Genomic DNA, 20,513 nt, shown 5'->3' on the forward strand with positions numbered 1-20,513 from the left:
ACTTCCCCAGGGCAGGTTTGGATCCCCTGAGCAGCCCCTGGGCAAGGCTCCAAGCTCCCATCCTACCCTAGAGCAAAGCATAGGTAGAACCTTGCAGTCTGAATGGAATTGTTTCATGGACAACAGCAAATTCCTGTTCTGTACAATCATTCCCACCTGTCCAGACTTCTGCACAGAACAAGCTTCAGCTGGATTTCAGTGTATGGTTGATGTTTGCAATATGTACTTTTGGTTTTTTTCTTTTTTAATATAACACAATAAATTAGAAGATATTTCATATTTACATGCGTGTCACTTTATTACTTGCTTGGAGCTCAATATCCTCATGGGCTGTGTGACTGGAGGAATTTTTTTGGATGAAATATCAGATCTCCATCCTAATTAATGTCAGTATGACCTCCCAGCCCTCCCTGTGGGAGAGGCCCAGCTGTTGGGATTCTCTCTGCCTTGAGAAAATTTGGTTTTAGACCTGGGTTAATACTGCTCTGCATTTCCTGCAGTGCTCCTGAGTAGTGAGTCAAAGCACAGCTAGAAAAGCCTTTTGGCTTCTGTCCTAATCCTTCCTGACCTCTCAGAGATGGAGATTTTACCCTGGAACTTTGGGGATGAATGTCCCTGTGACCATGTAACGAGTGTCTCCTGCTGGGAGCGTTACAGCAACGTCAGGGATTTTATTTATCTATACTTGAATAATTTTAAGCTATAAAAAAAGAGCCTAAAAGATGCAAACAAACTCTCAAATCACAGCAGCCCTGTGGCATCAGAGATTCCAGGGGAGATGTGAGGGCTGGTCTCATCCTGCAGGCTCCCTTCTGTCCCCAGTCAAGGGAACAGGAACTGGTTCTCATCAAGACCTTTTTGGGGTTGATACCTGGGAGGAGAAGAGGAAGGAGCCATTAAATCAGGAATTCTCGAGGTGGGAAGAGAGGTGGTGGTGGAGTTCCCATTTGCCCATTGGTACATAAAGGCAATTCCCTTCATCTGCAGGATGGAGAATTCCACTTGAAATTCTTCCTTGGAGCTGGCAGCTCCTCAGAGGACCTGCTTGGGTGACAAGAAGTGCCTTCCCTCCATCTCCCAACCAATTTCAGGCACAACTTGGTTGAGGGAGGTGGAAAACATCCCCTGAGGCCTCATTTTGCTGGTGCACATTGAGTTTGGGTCAGACTAAATTCTCTGAGTGCCCACACCAGGAACCAGCCTTGTTCTCCCATCCCTGGGGCCAATTCCTGCACAATCCCTGCAGCTGCAGCTCCCAGCCCTGTCTTGGATCACCTCCTGCAGGTGACAATGACGGGGTGGTCACCTCCTGCCTGGTAGGAAGGAGGGACTGTGCTCTCTGCAGGTGGAGATCCAAAGGAGGAAGCACCAGGTGCCTCCCTGGGCCCAGCTGAGTCCTTACCACTGTCAGCTGTCCAGTTTTGTCCTTGAAGACCTGAGGCTCTGGCCCCACGGTGAACACCATGGTCCCCTCCTTGCCGGAGCCCACGCGGAACCGGAGGCTGGAAGCACAGGAGGGCCCTTGTCACAAACATATTTAATGAAAAATCATTTCCTTAGGATTTTTTTCTCCTGAGAGGCCTCAGAAACGAAATGTAAATAATAATTATCTGCTGCTGTGGAATGCAACAGGTGAATCTGTGATTGGTCTCATGTGGTTGTTTTTAATTAATGGCCAATCACAGTCCAGCTGTCTCAGACTCTCTGGTCAGTCACAAGATTTTATTATCATTTCTTTTCTGTTCCTTTCAAGCCTTCTGATGAAATCCTTTCTTCTATTCTTTTAGTATAGTTTTAATATATCATTTTAATATAATATATATCATAAAGTAATAAATCAGCCTTCTGAAACATGGAGTCAACATTCTCATCTCTTCCCTCATCCTGGGACCCCTGTGAACACCACCACAGCCCCTGGAGAGCCCTCCCCACAAGAGGCTTTACTCCAAACCCCCTTTATTTCTGTTCCCTGGGCAAATCTCGTTAGAGGAGCAGATCAGAGCCTCCAGCTTAGGTGAATTTCCTAAACAATTGCATTATCCCAGCGAGCCCAAGGGGTTGATGGATGGAACAAGGCTGCCCAGCTCAGGCTTTTTGAGTGTTCTTGGTGCAATTAAGCACTGGAAGCTAAGCAGATCTGACCTGGAGGAAAGCACTGAGCACACCAAATCTAATTAGAGCTGAAATGCAAAGGCCAGGCTGAAAAGCTGGAGCAGAAGTGCAGGTTTCACCTGCCAGCTCCAATTCCCAGAGAAGCTGGAGACATGGGCTGCATCCACCTGCCAGGAGCTCGGGGCTGGCACTGGGAGGAGGAATCACATTTTGGGCCTCCTCAATCCTTCTGGGAGAGGAGCATTTGTCCTGATGTGACCCACAGCTTCCCAGCTGGCTTTCCTGAGGCTAATGGGATCCCCTGTGGGACCACTAAAGCCACGACCTCACGCCCAGGTCACACCAGAAAACTGAAAAAAAAAGTGGGTTTAAAATAAAATCACCTAGAAATAGGTTGGGTTTAGGCAGGTGGGGCATGGGCAGCTGTCAGAGCAGAGCAGCATCCCTAGCAAGGTACAAGGACTCATTGGAATGATTTTTAATACATTTTCTCTCAGTGCATCCCATTTCATCTCCCTGTGCCTCTGGAAGTCACAAAAACAGAGGAGCTGCTGCACTAGACCTGCCCAGTTTTGGGCACTGTCTGCTGGGGTGATTCAACAGTCTTGACCTAATCCAGGCCTAAAAATTGAATTAAAAATTTTTATTCCCATAAAATTGAACCTGCCCAGTGCTACCCACCCACCTTCCTGCCTTCCTTACCTTCCCTTCACCACTTTAACCACGCTTTGCTTGTTGGCCAATATGCAGAGCTTGGTCACTGTCTCAAAGATGTGCTCACACTGCAGGATCACATCTCCCTGGAAACAAAAAAAAGAGGGATAAAGTCACCTGGCATCACCCCAGCACCTGATGGTGCAGAGAAACTCCTTTGGGATGACTACCGGGCAGAAGTGACCAATTTAAACATCTTCTCCAGGGATTATTTAGGATTTATTTGGTCTAAAAAAAGGCAGAAATGTGTACAGAGATGGAGAATCAGCCACACCAGGAAGGGCTGAGGGAGCTGGGGAGCTCAGCCTGGAGAAAAGGAGGCCTAGGGGGAATCTTCTCATTCTCCACCAGTTCCTGGCAGGTTGGGATTCCAAGTGAAAGTTGTCATGTTGAGATAACAAGGATGTAAAGGCCTGGCTGATTACACACTGAATAAACACCAGGAATTGTGTCACTCCAGGAGTTATAGGATGATATTGGAGGCATCAGCCCCTCACTTGAACCACCATCCCCATTTCCTACCTTCTTGTCCTCAGGAACATGAATGACCACGATCCCATCACTCAGGTTACTGGTGGAGATCCCTTCAAAAGAAGTCCAAAATTAGAGGGAAATACCAAACGCAGCTCCACACCACCTTCATCTCCTTCCCCCAGGAGAAATAACTCCAGCCCCATGTGGTTACAGGGGAAATCACATTCCTGAAGGAGGGTTCTGTCCTTCCTTAAGAGTGAATATTCCCATTCTTAGAGCAAAACACACAAAGCTCTTACATTGATTAATCAATCTGAATTTTCAAAATATCTTCTGCAGGTCCCTTTATGTCACCCATTGTCCATAGCACAATTCCAACAGTGGTGATTTAAACACGTGCATGAGCTGTTTGCCCCAAACCTTTCCCTGGTGCCTTGGATTTTGGTAACAGAAGAGGGGGAAGGATCCATTCTACTCCAGAACTGTAGTTCCAACAGTGCCAGGATTAAAAATACCCACAAACAGAATAGGAAAGGTTTGGGTTATTTTTTCTCCCTGTCAGCAGAAAGTGACGTCCTCCTGCGTTTAAACATTTCCAGGAACTCTTACTCATAAAATCATCCTTCAAGTCTTTGTCCAGCCCCCAGGAAAAGAGGGACAGATCATTCCAATATCCTTGCAAGACAAAGTTTCAGAATGTCATCCTTCCTAAAGGATGCCTGGCAGGACAGCAATCCCCACAACAACCCACAGAACCATCGTGGAGTGGTTTGGGTTGGAAGAACATTTAGGATCATCCCATTCCACCTGTCCTATTAGTCCAGGTTGCTCCTAATTCCACCCAGCCTTGGACAGTGACTCCCAGAGGTACCTTTCAGGGTGGAATACTCGATTTTCTGTTTGATCTTGGCCATCTCCACCACGTAGGCCGAGCTCTGGGTGAGCACCAGGAGCCGCTCGCGCGCCTTGAACCCGTTCCTGTCGTATTTCACCACGGGCGTCACGTACTGCAAACAACGAGCTGGAATCAGCATCTCCACCCCTGCAAGCTCCTGATCCAGGGGGTTGGATTCTCCTGACTGGAAGCAGCTCAGAGAGGAGCAGCTGCAGGTCTCAGCTCACAGGGATCTGGATTCCCTACACTGGGAAATCCAGGAGGCAAAATCCTGGGAATGATGGGGTCCCTGTGCCTTCTATGCCATAGCCATGGGAAGTGCAGGGACACTCCAGCTCTGCTCCTGGACAGGGCTAGGAATGTTTTTTAAGCTTTCATTAAAAGGAATCTTAAATAACTCTTAATTAGGTTTTCAATTATTTCAATTATTTATCTCAATTATTTTGAGACCCATCTCAAATTTAAAAGCAAGGAAATGGCGGCTCTGCTCTTCATCAGTCCCTGTGTGAGCAACCAGCTCCAGGGCTCCAGTGAATATAATTCCAAGAGTTCTTCCCTTACCTTGATGTTCTCCCCACGGATGAGCTGCAGCACTTTGGGGTTTAGGTCATTCTCTTCTGAGGAGCAAACCAGAAAGAGAAACTGGGTGTGGGTGCCAGAGCCACAGCCCCAGACAGACACTCCCCACCTCCCAGCAAACTCCAGAGAGCTGGTTCAGCTGTCTTCACCCCAACTGGCTTTTTCCCCTTGGAATGCTCCCTTCCAAACTGAGGGTGGTCACCTCCAGCTGCTCCCAGACCCATTTTGGTGACTTTTCCTGCCTGACAAGTAAATTCACACTGGGAGTTTCTGCCTGGTTTTGGGTCTGCTGTTGGTTCAGACCCTGGTCCATCCATCCCAGCCCCCAGGGAATTCTGCTCAGTTTTATGGATCCCAGTTTGAGAACAACCCAGCAGTGGTGACATGTCACTGGATGTGACAGGGAGGAACTCCACTGGCAGGTGATGCTGCCTCTGCCAGGAGGGAATTTCTCTTGGAAAAAGAGTCTGTTTGGTCAGGCAGGAATTCACAGAGCCAGGAGGACGTGGCTGAGGCCTGCAGGGGTTTGCTGCACTCACTCAGGCGGGTCTCCAGGAAGGGCTGGCTGAGGCTCTCCAGGTACCCCTCCTTCTTCCCACTGAAAACAGCGCTGGTCACCACCTTCTGCTGCAGCTGGTTGGAGAAGGAACAGCCTTGACCCTCAGAACTCCACCACAGGGAGCACCAGCAGGGACAGTGCAAACGCTGCCACTCCACAGCATCCTGCTGCTCACACATGGAATCTTGGAATTGTGATGCTTTTCTCCTGAGAGCTTTGGGTTATTCTGGGAAAATCTTACAGATTTTTGATATTTATGGATCTTTCCCAATTATATGGAGAGCAGATTTTGTGCCATAAATTAAGCTCTACCTCTCTGCTCTCTCCATCATGAGGGACAGCCGGCTCCAGGAGCTTGCTGTCCTATGATGAGAAGCTTGCTCTTATCCCTGAGGAACTGACTGGAGCAGCAGGATCAGAAGGTGCTGCCTGTGTCCCAGGTGATCCTCAGGGATCACAGCTCTCTGAACTGCCACATTTGCATTCCAGGGGTTGTTACCTGCACTTTCCTCTCGGCAGTGAGCCCTCGGCAGTATTTCCTCACCAGGTTCCTCACACAGAGTTTCTGGAGCATCTCAGATGTCTGCATTAAAAAAAATCAGGAAAAAATAAAGTAGAGCAGCTGTACAAACAGCTCTGTCTGTGCCACGAGCCTAGAACCCCATGGGATTAATTTTGTCTTTATTAGGGGTTGTGAGTTCACTCTTCCGTCAGTGCATTTTCCCTTTTTATTGCTTAAACCAACAGAGAACTTCATAATTTCTCTTGAAAAGACCAACCACAGTGCATTCCACCCATTCCCACCCAAACACAGCAGATCTTGAGGTTTTCCAAAGGCTCTGAACAGAGGATAAGCCAGCAGCAGATCACCTTCTCCCACCTGGAATGTGCACACACGTGGCCACCAAACAGGGGCCACCTCCACCTCTCCCAAAGCCTCCAGAACCCCTCACCTCTTCCAGGATGGAGGGAGGCCGGAGCCAGCTCTTGTCCAAGACATTTTTTGGGAGGTGGTCTCGGAGCTTCATCAGGTAGTGATACTGTGAAAGCCTCACAAAGTCCCTGTTCTCTTCACAGAGGGGTTTCTTCCGATTGATGAAGCCGTTTATGAACCTACAGAAAATACCCTGTGACCTCCAGAAATCCATGGAAATTAGAGGAAGGACAAGCTAAGGATCACTGGTGTTAACACTGAGGGTCAGCCATGGAAATCTCAAGATTTAGAATATTCTAAATATTAACAATATTTGGTTCTGTTGGCCAAACCACAGCGCTTTGGAGTTCTGAAGGAATCAGCTCAGCTTCAGGGTTCAGGGGAGTGGAGAGGGAGGATGAAGAGAATGGAGGGGCATGAGAAAAATTATGAGGAAATCCTTCCTTGTGAGGGTGGTGAGGCCTGGCACAGGTTCCCAGAGAAGCTGTGGCTGCCCCTGGATCCCTGGAAGTGCCCAAGGCCAGGTTGGACAGGGCTTGGAGCAATGTGGGATAGTGGGAGATGTCCCCTTGGCAGGAGGGGGATCTGGATGGGCTTTGAGGTCCCTTCCAAGCCAAACCATTGTGGGGTTCTGTGGCTGGGCAATGTGGTTGGGACAGTTACTTCCTGATGATCTGCACTGCCCACGTCCTCTTCTTGGCTGCCCTCCGTGCCAGGGCTCCTCTCCAGCAGGCCTCCAGCTTGATTGCTGCAAGAGGGAATAATTCCTGGGCTTTGGCCTTCACATTCACCCAGCAGGAGCTAAAACTGGTTATTCTGCAGCTATAAAAGCAGCTGGTGGGAACAGCAAGTTTGGAAGGTTTTGTTCTCTGTGGTGGATCAAGTTCCACCTGTGCTGTGGGGCTCAGCATCAAGGCCAGGCCTTGTCCCTGCTCTGCCTCCCGCTGTCCCTGCCCACAGCCCAGAAAGCTGCTTTGAGCCTGAACTTCACATCAGCCTGCTGGGATAAGACAGCTTTTCACCCCAGCAGCTGAGGATCAACCCCCAGGTACCCCAGAATGTCCCCAGTATGTGACAGAGGCTGCTCAGAGCTGCTCCCACAGCTGAGCTAAGAGCAGCTCGTGGTGTGAACATCCAAACAGAACTCAAGGAACCTCTGGAAAAGCTCTGGGAATGCTCTGAGTGCAGCTGCCACCTCCTGTGACCCCAACAACCCCAAGTGCTGCCCACAGCCCCAAGGATTTGGGACCTCACAGGGCTCCAGGCCCTGTGGAAAGCCCCCAGCCCTAAGAGAATACCCCATGGCAGAGCCTGTACCTGCTTTCCTCTTCTTCTGGTAGGCTCTTTTCCCAAGGAATCCTTTGTATTTGGCCTGGAGCCTTGAAACTGGAAAGAAAGCAGAGACATCAGTGGCACCTGCAGGCTCAGGGGGTGAGGAGCTGAGCTCCTGCCCTCCATGGCACAGGGGACAGAGGGTACCAGAAGCTGCCCCTGTGGGCACCATGCCCTGTAGGCACCACGCCCTTCAGTTCTGCTTCTCAAGGAACCCCCCAGCATGAGACAGAAGAGACCCCAACCCCAAGGGAAAGGCTGTTGGTGCATCTGGGCATGGACAGGGGGGTACTCATAGGACTGAGGAGCTCCAAAGGAGCCACAAATCCACAATTCAAGGGATTTCCCCCCAGCCTGGAGCAACTTTACTGAGTTTTCCATGGATTCTGAGAGCTGTGCAGACCAGGGTTGGCAGAGACCTTAAAGCCCATCCCATTCCATCCCTGCCATGGGCTGGGACACCTTCCACCATCCCAGGTCCCACCCAAGCCAGAGGCAGGAAGATCCCAGACCAAGGGAACTGGAACCTTACTCAGCAGGTGCTTTCTGTACTCAAAGGCATCTTCTGTGGCAAACAGGGTCTTTGGGAAACGGATGAATATTTTGGTTCTGAAAAAGAGACCAGGAGCAGGTTATCCATGGTGAGCCATCCTTCCTGAGCAGGCTCAGAGACCCCCAAACAGCTGCAATGCCACCCAAGCCTGAGCTGCATTGGGCTGCCCAGGGAAGCAGGAGAAGCTGGAGCCTTAACACAGGAATGGAAGAAATGAGGTTGGAAACAGGTTTATTTTTTAAAAAAATTATTTTTACCATGGAAACAGGTAAAAATAATGAGGAAATTTGTGCATCTGAGGGTTTTATCTCTCTCCTTGCTCCTGTCACAGACAGGACAGAGGATCCAGGACAGCAAACACTGAGCAGCCAGAGCAAGGCACTTACCTTCCCAATTTGTACTCCTCAGGCTTGTAACCAATGTGTTTGATGAGTCTCTCCACACCCTCTGCTGCTGGCCCATGCCAGTGTGGCCAGGTAGCTGGGCAGAGACTTTTGTACCTGAAACATCAGCAGGACATCAATGCAAACAACCTGAAGTTTGAAGAAATCCTTCCTGAAGTTACCCCTGAAATTCCCTCTGCTTCACTCAAGGCAGGAGATGCCAACGCAGATAAAAAAATGCAGATAACAACAGGCAAAGGATATTTTTGAAGCACAAGGGGTTCTGCTGATAATTCTCACTGCTAGGACAGGAGTTTGGCTTGCTCTGCAGCCCTCAGGAGGGCAGGGTTATCGGGCCAGAGGGGAGGCAGCCCCCTCACCTTTGCAGGAAGAGCTCGTACTTGCGGCGGTAGGCGAAGCCGGCACGCCTCACCCGCAGGTGCTCCATCAGCCCCAGGTACTTCACCTGGTGTCGGATCAGGAAATCATCAAACTTCCCTGCAGCAAGAGCACAGCTCCACTGGTCAGTTCTGCCTGGGGAAGCTCACCCACGTCCCCGTGTGTTGGGGGAAATCAGGAAGGAACCAAATCCTCAGTTACCCATGGGGACAAATTCGCTGCCAGCTTAAACAGTGTTTAATCATGATATTTACTTTCCAATACCTATCACCTATGTTAGACAGTGAGCTTCTACTCTAAACCAATCCAAAAGTCCCACCATCACAGCAGAAGATGGAGGCCCAGAAGAAGAAGAATGAGAAAGGCTGGACGCACCCAGATCCCTCCATCTTTCCTCCTGAACCCCCATTCTAAAAACCTGAAAATCTACTTTTTCACCCCATGATAAATTCACTATCATTCTACTTAAACTGTCGTGGCTTGTAATCCCTCATGTAAAGGTTGGTAATTGTTTTTCCCAAGGGCTAAATCAAAGGCACAGGGGTCCTGGCCTCTGTGCCGAGGTCTCTGAGACCCCTGACAGGGTCTCCAGCCCTCCAGGGCAGCCAGAGGAATTTCCTGGGTTCCCACACATCTCCACAACATACACACACTGCACCCTGCTCCAAAGAAATCCCTCTGCCCATTCCTTGGACTCAGCAGAGCCTCCAGGCCCAGCCTCACCAGGCTCCTTGTTCTCATTGGGTTTGATGCAGCGGATGTACGAGGGCTCCTTGGACATCAGGATCTCAATCAGACTCGTCAGGCTGTTCTTGAACTGGGTTGCAACCTAGGACAGCATCAAAAGGACTTCCTGAGCTCTGGAACTCCTCCCTGCAGGAAGGGAAATGGACTCCCTGCATCCAGCTCAAACCTGGAAGCAAAAGCTGATGGCAGCCTGCAGTTTTTGGGATCAGGGATTAAACCAAGGCCTAGGGAGCTGGGTTGATAATCAGAATTAAGACTGAAGACAGAACTCACAGTCTCTGGTCTCCTCCTGTTGTCCAGCTCTGACAGGAGGAAACACTCCCTGATGATGCTGTTCTTGGAGTTGCACAGCACCTAAAACAGGAGGAGATAAAAGTTGTCCTATTGAGCAGCCCTTCTATTCCCCCTGGGAGCAGCACAGCCCTAAAGATCAGTGCTAAGGAGAAAAGGATGCTTTTGTTTGCTACACAGAGTAAATAAATCTTCTGCACAAAGCAGGTGATGTAAAAGAGCAGCATCCCTTTTTTTGTGCTTACCTCCTTCAGGTTTCTGTACAGCAGATCATTATTCTTCTCCAGAAATCCTGAAAAAAAGAATTGAATTAAAAGAAAATAAAAAAAGAAAACAGGAACATTCACATCCTCAAAATTCTCACTGCAGCCACATTTAAGACTTGCAGGTCAGTGCCTGCAGAGGGCAGGGATTTTGTAATTCCTCTGCCCATCAAGTCACCATCATCCACAGCATTTTAAGAGCTCAGGAACTCCAGCCTGGCCACTCTCACTCACCCACAGCACAGTAGGTGACCTCTCCAGCGTAGTGGAGGAGGCGGAAATCCACCCAGTCGATTGATTTCCGCGTCTTCTGATCCGCCAGCTTGCGCCTACCGGGGGGAAAACCCAACAGAACACCAGGAGAAAGAGCAGCAGAGAGATTCCCTCAGCTTGGGGACAGCTGGAAAGGTGGTGTTTGATCCTATTGATGGGGTCTGACTGTGCAGTTACCTTGAGCAAACCATCATCTCTCCCTGCTGGCAGCTCCCACAAACTCCTCAGGATACCTGGGATCTACTCATGGCCATTTGGCAGAGATCACCCATTCCAGAAGTATTTCTATTTCTTCCCATAACATCCATTTAAATACATTTTTACTGCTTATGTGGGGGAAAAAAACACCAGCTTCCTCAATCCCAAAGCAAACCCAGGGGGGAAAGGATTTCAGACATTTTTGCCCTAGAGCAAGAACCCAAATACAAAGGAAAAATCCAAAAGTTCGAGAATAACAGGAATATTTCAGAAAGCAAGGATTCCTGAGGGAAAAAAAAAAAAGAACTAAACAAGAAAAAAAAAGAGCAACTTCACAGCTGAATTTTCAGCTTTGTAAGCAGTCACAAATAGCAGAGCTGAGTGTCACAACAGCACGTTCGTGTATCAAAGCTCCTTCCAAGAGCAGATCCCGTGGAAGCAGCTCCAGCGCTTCTATTTAAAGCTTTTAATCAGGCAGAACAGCATTAAGGCACCTTGTGGTGACAGGGAAGTTGGCTACAAATTTTCCACTTGGCTGTGGCGGAGTTCAGAGCTGCAGGAACAGTGACAGCTCAGCACTGTGACTCTCAATTGATGACTTGTCACAGCCCTTCAGCAGCTCCTGCAGGGAAGTGCCAGCACAGCCCGGCGCCAACGCGCTCAGCTGCCACCAAAACGGGATCCAAACCCCCTCCAAATGGAGTATGAACCAAAATGTCACTCATCTGGGGGAGAGGAGCACGAGCATTTTCTCCCCTCTTCATACTCCAAGCTCACACAGAACAAGATGGGTGTAAATATTTACATATCCCCCCTCAGCCTCAGGCATTTGGCTCCTTGTCACAACATCTTCAGCTTTTCCTGGAGTGCCTGGGGACCAAAGCCATCTATGGCCAAAGCCATTTAACCTTTCTGGGCTAAAATCCTGGGTTAAAATCCCCTAATTTTGGTGTGGAACGACAGACTCAAAGCTCAGCATCAGAGCAGTGAAGAGACAGAGCCCTGCTCACACCTCCCAGCACCCCGGATCCACCAGTGGAGATTCCCAACATCAGACACTGGATGGGCTCTTTGATTCCCTCTGGGACAAGGCAGAGATTGTTCCCTCCCCAGCCCTGGCAGGGGTTTGGGATGGGAAGGGTCTGGGGTAGGATACAGAGGGTAAATGCATACGTCACGAAGTGGGCATGGTCTCCTACTTTCTCTTCCAGCTTTTCCAAGAAGCTCAAATCAGTCGCTTCCCCAGGCCGTAAGCACTCCTCATCCTGCAACAGCAGGCACTGGATCAGAGCTGCTCTGAGCTCACATTCTCCCCTCAACAAAATTTAGGACAACTTTGCCCCACAAACCCAAAGCTCCATTGCAGGGGAAGCAGAACATCCCCCACCTTTAACTCCCCTCAAAACCAGATTCCCTGTCTCATCCTCTGGGTGTTTGTTACAGGAATCTGTGTTTATGTTCTGGATAACACAGACCCATCCCATAATTAGAGGGGGAAATGTGATTAAGAACCATTAGAGCAAGGCACAGGCCTCTGTTCTTACCAGGATGGAGATTATTCCTTTGTGCTTCTGCTCAACCAAGTCACAGATGATTTTGTTGTTAAAATATGGGATCGGTTCCCACTGGAAAAGGGAAAAAGGAAGAGCAGTTTTAGATTAAGACTTTTTCTTTGCAATTTTTAAAGTTCTTTGGTACTTAAATAAGATACAGCCTCAGATCCCACTGAAATGAGTGGTGAGAATTAGGATCCACTGAGAGAAAAGGGGACAGCACAATGATCCAGGATCCCACTCCAGAGTTCTCCTGCTCCCAGCAGCCCACACCATCCTCTTGTTCTCTGCATAAATCCTCTCCATCCTCCTATGTTTTATACTGCTGGAATCCCTCATTCTCCTGGGACACTGTCACTGCTGAGCATCTGAGTTTTGGGGAAGTCCTACTTCTTCCTTAAATGATGTCAATTAAATCTGGGCTAAATTGCACTTCAAAAGCGCTGCAGAAAGAGAGACCCCTGTAAATCCTACACTTCCCATGGGAACAATAACAATCTAAAAAAGCAGGATGACTTTCACACTGGTGATCAAAAGCATTCAGTGCAATGGCAGTTCAAAGGGAAAAGGGAGGGGGAAATATAATTTACCTCAATGCCTTCCAGTTCATATTCCTCCTGCTCTGCCTTCAGGGTCATCTCAATCAGCAGCTGCTGCAGCTTCTCATTGCAGTAATTAATGCAGAACTGCTCAAAACTTCAGGGAGGTTAAATGAGCAGCAGGTTTGATGTGATCCAGGGGCACTTTTGCTTCTTCCTCCATGGACTAAACCACCCATTCCCAAATAGAAACCAAGCCCCCATTTCCACAGGGACCAAATTCCCCATTTTTCCATGGAACAAACCCCCCATTCCCACACAAACAAACCCACCCCTTGCTCCCACACTGTTGCACCACAGCACCAAGGCAAATCTTTTCCTGGGTTCCAGCAAATCCTGCACCCCGGTTTTAGTGCCCTGTAGTGGGCTGAGGGCACACCCAAAAATTAATGCCGGAATGTCATGCACCCCCAGGTCACCCCAAATCCCAGCTCTTACCTGTTTGTGTCCAGCACTTCAAAGCCATAAATATCCAGCAGGCCAATAACTGTTTTCTGAGAGGGGTCCTGTCAAAAACACCCCTGCTCTGCCATTGCTCCTTCCCTGCAGGTGGCTGGTCTCACCTGAGCTTCAAACTTTCAGAGAAATCTCAGCAGAGAAGCCACTTTAAGGCAGGTAATGAACTGCTAAAACTCTTTAACAGGGAGTAACTAAAGGGTTTTCCAGCTTAGGGCTGTGGGATGTCCCAGCAGCAATTACCCAACATCCCAGATATTTGGTGATGAGGGTTGTGGAGCCTCTCTGGAGAAACTGCTCAGCATTTTAGGAGCATTCAGGACCCCAGACAAGGAACCAACCTTGTTGGCAAGAGAGCCATTGATTTTGTTGACCAGCCATGTGAAAGTCCTTCCATAAATTGCTTTTGCTACGGCGTCCCGGGCGTAGAATGCCAGATCCACATTCAGTGGGCTGAGCACCTGGAAATAAAGATATCCCAGAGAAGATGAACATCACAGGGGATCAGAGCAAACCTCTGCACAGCCAGGTCACATCTGTGGCTTGGAGAAGCAGCCACATTGTCCCACAGCACAGCACATCCACCCTGGACTGCAGCAATTCCTGCAGGGGGTTAGAATTGGGTCATTTAAGGTCCTTTCCAACACAAACCACTCTGAAATTGCCCGATTTTCCCTACAGCTTTATTTTTATTTTGCACCAGTGTTCCTTCAGTCTGGTGTATCCCAGCAGGTTTGGGGCACTACATTTTGGTGAGTATTAATTTAGATGAAGCAGGAAAATATTCTGACCTCACTTTACTTCTATATTATTAAAATAAAAATATAAAAAGTTAAAAGTGTGGTTTTTACCAGTATTTTTCTCTGTGCAGCCCAGTTTCCCAGGAAGCACTGTGGTCTGGGCAAGGGGAAATTGTTTGGCTCCAATACAAGTCCCTGTTCCAGCTTTTTAACAGCTCCTCCCTTGTTCAGCAATAAAACTCCAATATATTTCAGTTTAACATCTCAAGCTGGAAGGAGGGGATGTGGAGGAGAAGAGGGACAGCCAGAGGGATCTGGTTTACACTCAGAAATGGCTCCTCACCCACCCACCAGTTAGGAGTCTCCCATATTAATCTGGGACCACACAGAACTCCCTGGTACCTCCTCGGATCTGGCTTCGATCTTCCTGTTTGTGAGAGCTTCCTGCAGGATGGACAGGTGAGCACCCAGGAGCTGCAGGGAGAGAAATATCTGCACTCAGAGCACAGCCACAGGTCCCTGATTAAATAAGTAGCACTGTGTGATCAGCAGAGCACAACTCCCAGCCCCTCCCCAGCCACCCCCATCTTGGAGCCACAGGAAATCAGGAAATTTCAGGGAGAAAAACTCAAGGTGCTCTACAACAAAAGCTGGGTGTTTTTAGAGTTATCCTCGTGCTTTTGGGGATAAATATTTGGTACCAATAAGAAAATCCCAGCAAGGTTCAGGTTTTCCTCCCAGCACTGGGAGTTCTGGGCCCATCTGGGCAGAGGCACCTTGGAAATCCACTTGATCTGGGAGCCGTCGCGGATGATGGCGTGGCCATTGCTGTCCTCCTCAAACTGGATGTTCCCGAGGTGCAGGACACTGGCAACGATTCCAAAGAGATGCTGATAATGGGAGATATTCCATTAGAACATGGCTCATCACAGCCCTGTGGGGTGGTGCTGGTATTTCCTATCATTAATTACAGAACTTTTGGCCGGGCTGAAGGAGGTGAACCAGAGGATCCAGTTCCACCCCTGGCATCGTGCCCTTCACCACCCACTCCCTCAATCCCACTGAATCATGGGATCCCAGAGTGGTTTGGGGTGGAAAGGAACTTAGAGATCATTTAGTTCCACCCCTGCCAGGGCAGGGACACCTTCCACTATCCCAGGTTGCTCCAAGCCCCATCCATCCTTGGACACTTCCAGGGATGGTGCAGCCACACCTTCTCTGGGCAACCTGTGCCAGGGACCAAATTTCTTCCCAATATCTGATCCAAACCTACTCTGTGACAATGGGAAGCCATTCCCCTTTGTCCTGTCACTCCAGGCCCTTGTACAAAGTCCCTCTCCATGTTTCTTGTCAGCCCCTTCAGTCCTGACCACCCAAAGTTGTCCTGTTCCACCCTTCACCCCTCTCCAAGGCTGCTCCCATCACTTCAGGAAAAGAGCAGAGCCCTCCTCTCTGAAATCCCTTTGTTCAGCCCCCTTTCACCAGCAGTACCTCCATATCTTTTTCAGTGAAGTCAATGATGGAAAAAGCTTTCCGGACAATTTTCCAGTCATTCTTGTCATTGATAGAAAACACTTTGGCACATCGACCCTGGGCAGCAAAAGATTAATTAGTACAATTAATTGGCAAAGAACCTTTATTACCAGCAAACACAGATACTTCTGGGCACACTGCTTTCATTGCCAGTTCCCTCAGTGAGTTTTTTCACTGTTATTAATCCTGAGCATGGCTCCTTTGATCAAATCTTTCAGTTTATACTGGAAACCCCAAATAAATCAAAGAGAACATCACCACAAATTGGGTGAGGCTGTGCAGAGCTTGATCTTCCAGCCACCCCATATTTTTAGGGTAAGAACACCTTCTGCCCGAGCTGTATTTTCCATCCTTACAATTCCTGATGAGCTGCAGCTCCCACTGACCTGGATGAGGTACGCGTATTTCTGGGGGTTACGCTCCAGCCCCAGCCAGCCAAGCAGTTCCTTGTCTCCCCCTTCCAGCAGCTGGTAGAAAATATGGAAATTCCTCTCTCCGTGGTTCTGGTGGACAACTCTGGATTTCTCAATCAGGTAGCTGAGGATGTGCCCTCCCACTGGAGCTCCCTGGCACAGCAAAGCAGGCAGATCAACACCAAAAATACCAATAATCCCTGTGATTGCTGCTTCTTTACTTCCAGGAATGAGGAACAAGCTCAGGAAAAGCCAAAGTCTTCTGTCATTTATCTGCCACCTTTTGTTTAAGAGTGTCCAGCAACACTACAAGGATTTGCTGTCCTGTAAAAGTAACCTGAGTTTTAAAACTCTCTATCAGCTTTCCGTGGAGCACTGCCAGGATTGCCAGCAAGGCTGGAAGTTTTCAGGATGGATAACCAGTGACCTCACCTGCAAAATGCAAGGTCTGCAAAAACAGGGTCAGAAATGTGCAGGGTAAGAATGAATAAATCCTGGGCTGCCTGCTCAGCATCCAGGAGGTTTCTCAGACACAGCTCCTTTCCCCAGCGCTCCACTGGGTTTGTGCTCACCTTAAAATCAAACTGGATGTCCATGTACTTCCCAAATCTGCTGGAGTTGTCGTTGCGCAGGGTTTTTGCATTCCCAAAAGCCTGGGGGCAAACAGAGAGGGAAAGTCACTCCTCACCTCACTGGGAGTAACCAAGACTTGCTGCTTCAGCCAAGTCCCATTGAATTTAGTGAGATTAAAAAAATACAAACTAATGTATTTCCATAGCTTTTAAGTGGAACTCAGCTAAACCAATTACTGATTTTTCTTATCTATCCCCAAGGAACTGCTGCACAGTGCAGTTCTATTTTCTTATATTTCTTCCAGCCATTCTCAAATCAAACGCCCAAATTCAAATTTTTCTAACATTAAATGATACTAAATCCCAAATATTCTTTCAAAGGCTATGCCAACATTGGCCATTCTTGCTCAGAGCTGCAGATTTGTAGGAAATCTTCATGCAGTGATGCCACTAACTCCAACCCCTCTGCATTTTTGGGCTTTCCTTTGGTTTCCCACCTCGAGGACGGGGTTGGAGAGCAGGAGCCGGTCCCGGACAGTCTGGAGCTGCTCCGTGGTGGGACAGGTGACTGCATAGTACTGCAGGATCTTCTTGGAGGCCTCTGTCTTGCCAGCCCCACTCTCCCCAGAGATGAGGATGAAGTGGTTGTTGAACTCATTGCACATCACCCTGTAGGCGTTGTCAGCTATGGCATAGCTGGGACAGGCACAAGAGGGGAGACATCCATTAGGAATGGCACAGGAGGAGGAATAGCAAAAGTTTCCAAGAGTTTTTACTCCTGGTTTAGAGTTGGACAGGGTCATGGAATCCCAAAATGGTTGGAAGGGATGGTAGGGATCACCTCGCTGTGGGCAGGGATACCAATGTGAAAGCTGGGCTCAAAACCTGAGCCTGACTCAAGGCCTGACAGTAAAAACCAGGCCTAGAAACTGTGGACACCTCCTGTGGTGGCAGAAGAGCAGTAGAGGGAAATCCCAAATTAGGAATACCCACAGAGGTGCCAGGGGAACACTCACAGGTGTGGGGGCAGCTCAAAGAAGTTCACGCCCCGATAAAGCTGCATCTGAGACACTGTGTAAAGGTCCAGCTCCTGGTAGGGGTTCACAGACACGAGCAGAGAGCCAATGTAGGTCTGCAGGGAGAGAGAGTCCGGTGGGACACCTGCTCCACCCCAAAATCCCAAAGGAGGAGCCAAGGGACACCTGCTCCACCCCAAAATCCCAAAGGAGGAGCCAAGGGACACCTGCTCCACCCCAAAATCCCAAAGGAGGAGCCAAGGGACACCTGCTCCATCCCAAAATCCCAAAGGAGGAGACAAGGGACACCTGCTCCATCCCAAAATCCCAAAGGAGGAGCCAAGTACCTGAGGACATTATGCACAAATAAATGTCAAAACTGGTACAGAGCTTGTTATGGGAGAACCAAACCAACCAAGCAGAACTCTTCCCAAACTTCTTCCAAAATCCCCTTGGTTATGAGTAAAGCTGAACCATGAGAGCAAGCTCAGAGCCTGACAATTCAAATGCAAGGATTTGGGATCCCTTGGTGCTTCCAGAACCCTTTTCCTACTAAAGTTAACACAAAATAAAACCCTCAGCCCTTCCCACACAAACCTTGTCCTGCCTTCCTTCAATCACAGCGTTCCCCTTTCCATTCCCTTCTCATTTACTGAACATCCTTTAAAGCTTTACAAGGTAACTTAGAACAAGCTGAGATTTATTTTCATGAGTTCAAGCAGATAAATAACTCCTGGGTGACCACTCTGCTGGGCAATACCAACACCTTGTGAGATACACAGAGGATACTCAGCTGTTCCTCCTGGACCTGACCAACAAAGCCACCTAAGGGACATTTCAGCACCCACATGGTCACTTTAGGGGCACTTACATAGATGAGGTTCTCCTGGTAGCGCTTGCGAAGGTTGTTGAGGAAAGCAGCCTCGCTGGTGTGGGAATCCAGAAGGACAAAATCCTGCACCCCGACCTTGTCCCGGGCTATCAGAGCCCCCTCCATGATCTCCTCGCCGTTCTCGTCCACCTCCTCCTTCTGCAACACAAAGATGAAGGTCAGGAGGGGGAGAGAGGGCCCTTCCCAGGGACAAAAATCAGCCTTGCACAGGTAATTCCAAGAGATCATTATTCCAGCTTGTCCAAGGGTGGCAATTCCATCCAGGCTCTTCCCAGTCCAGACTCGCTCCTGTGAGCAGGAAGGAAGATCCCAGTTTCCATAAAAACTGAGATAAACCCATCCCTGGACACGTAATCAGGATCTGAACACTCAATAACTCAGTCTAGACAGAATTTTCCAGGTATTAAGTTGGAATAAACAGTGGAAGACACCAGAAAGATCCTTATTTTTTCCCTTTATACAGATCTAGGCATGAAAATGGAGAATCCCTGGAAAAGGCTGCGAGGGGTTTGACCTGTAGGCAAAAAAGACGAATCTCACAGCAGCATTCTGCACAAGAATGTGATTCCCAATGCTTCCCAGCAGCAGCTCCAAGCCAGCTTTCAGTGCTGGCAGCAGATGTCCCCACACGCCAGCGAGAGGCACAGCCACTGCTGATAAAACTGAGCAGAGAGGGACCTGGGGATCATAAACCTTGAATCCAGCATCCCCCATATTCTCCAAAGGCTGAGAGGTGCAAAAAAGGCTGTCCCTGACACTACCAAATCCTCTTGCACCCTCAATTTCTGATGCTTTATGATAGAAATTTGATTTATCTGGGAAATTCTCACTGAGGGTCAAGCTTGATTTCCAGGCTATAAAAATAAACTGTGCTTTTAATTTAATTTATTTATTTACTTAAACCAAGCTGCTAATTTCATGCTAGCAAATAAAATAAACATTTTTGTCTACGTATTTCATACACATTATGGTATGACAAATTATGGTGGGACAAATTATGTCTACATCACACATATCATGGTAATATTGTGCTAAAGTTGGGTTTTCAGAGTTTCCTTTTGTTTTTACAGACATCAGGATTACACAGTTCAGAGACAAATTCCTATCCTAAGGCATAAATGGACAGAAATGAACTCAGTACAGTTGGAGCAGCTTACCTTGGAGCAAATTGCCTTGGAGTGAGCTCCCCTTGGAGGGTTCCAGGATTGGAAAATTAAAGGAGGAACGTGGCAGAGCAGCCAGAGCAGCTCCAGGCTGTGCTCACCAGCCCAGCACCTCTGCTGTTCTCCTCCTGCCCTTGGGGACATTGTCCCATTTTGCTGCTCCACTGCTCAAGGGGACCTTGTGGTTGTGGGTGAGGTTTTCACCAAGCACTAAAAGGATGGTGATGCTCTGTTTGTGCAGGTTCTGCCCCCATTTTTTAATTTAAATTTGATTTTTCCAAAGAAGAAGCTTTGCAAAGTGGAAATAGGCAGCAAATTGAAAGTTTCTGCTGGGCTCTGGCAAACCCTGACTCTGGAGGGAGGATTTTGGGATGAGCCTGCAGGCGCTGGTGGATATTGGGGCTCGGTGGATTTGCACAAAATGAAGAGCAAAGGACCCAACCACACAATATCCTTTATGACTGTGGCAAACTCAGAAAAATCAGCTCTTAAACAGGAATTTTAAGGTTATTCTTTTGGTATTCCATTTTAGTTCAGCCTGTTCTTTGAATGTGTCTCTAAGAGTGAGCTGAGTTTTGAGATTTATGCTCAGCAACAGGACCACAACACTCCAGAGAGAAAAATCCCCTGAAAGCAGGTTGTTTAAATAAAAAATGAATAAATCAGATCTGCATTCACTTCACACACAAGAAATGCCATTTTTTGCTTTGCTGACTGTCCCCAGCTCCAGCATACAGAATTCCTCATTTTTCAGGGCATTACCTGATTGTGATCACTTTTCTTTCCTGTCAGAAAGTTCCCTACTTTTTCCTTTGAATATTAATATCCTTTTTTTCCCTGTCCCCTGCACATGACCACTCTCATCCATTT

At 48.4% G+C, this 20,513-nt stretch overlaps 1 protein-coding gene across 1 annotated transcript; it reads right to left on the minus strand.

Annotated features, from left to right (window-relative positions):
• Positions 1-847: 847 nt before the first annotated feature.
• MYO1H (myosin IH) lies at positions 848-19,802 on the minus strand. Its single transcript, XM_054288518.1, has 32 exons — positions 19,638-19,802; positions 18,460-18,618; positions 17,589-17,704; positions 17,070-17,268; positions 16,573-16,653; positions 15,974-16,153; positions 15,546-15,644; positions 14,831-14,944; positions 14,457-14,528; positions 13,656-13,775; positions 13,297-13,364; positions 12,850-12,955; positions 12,251-12,331; positions 11,880-11,971; positions 10,470-10,564; positions 10,218-10,264; positions 9,955-10,035; positions 9,658-9,763; positions 8,916-9,033; positions 8,539-8,652; positions 8,132-8,208; positions 7,585-7,653; positions 6,931-7,015; positions 6,287-6,446; positions 5,833-5,916; positions 5,314-5,407; positions 4,757-4,812; positions 4,172-4,307; positions 3,349-3,410; positions 2,815-2,912; positions 1,403-1,502; positions 848-871 (listed from the first exon to the last, which is right to left on the minus strand). Exons 1-32 carry the CDS (start codon positions 19,785-19,787, stop codon positions 848-850), a joined length of 3,243 nt encoding a protein of 1,080 aa, XP_054144493.1. The 5' UTR covers positions 19,788-19,802.
• Positions 19,803-20,513: the final 711 nt, after the last annotated feature.

Source organism: Melozone crissalis, unplaced genomic scaffold (assembly GCF_028551555.1).
Source record: "Melozone crissalis strain CALT ecotype California unplaced genomic scaffold, PUWL_Pcris_2 ptg000063l_1, whole genome shotgun sequence".
Classification (NCBI taxonomy): Eukaryota; Metazoa; Chordata; class Aves; order Passeriformes; family Passerellidae; genus Melozone; species Melozone crissalis.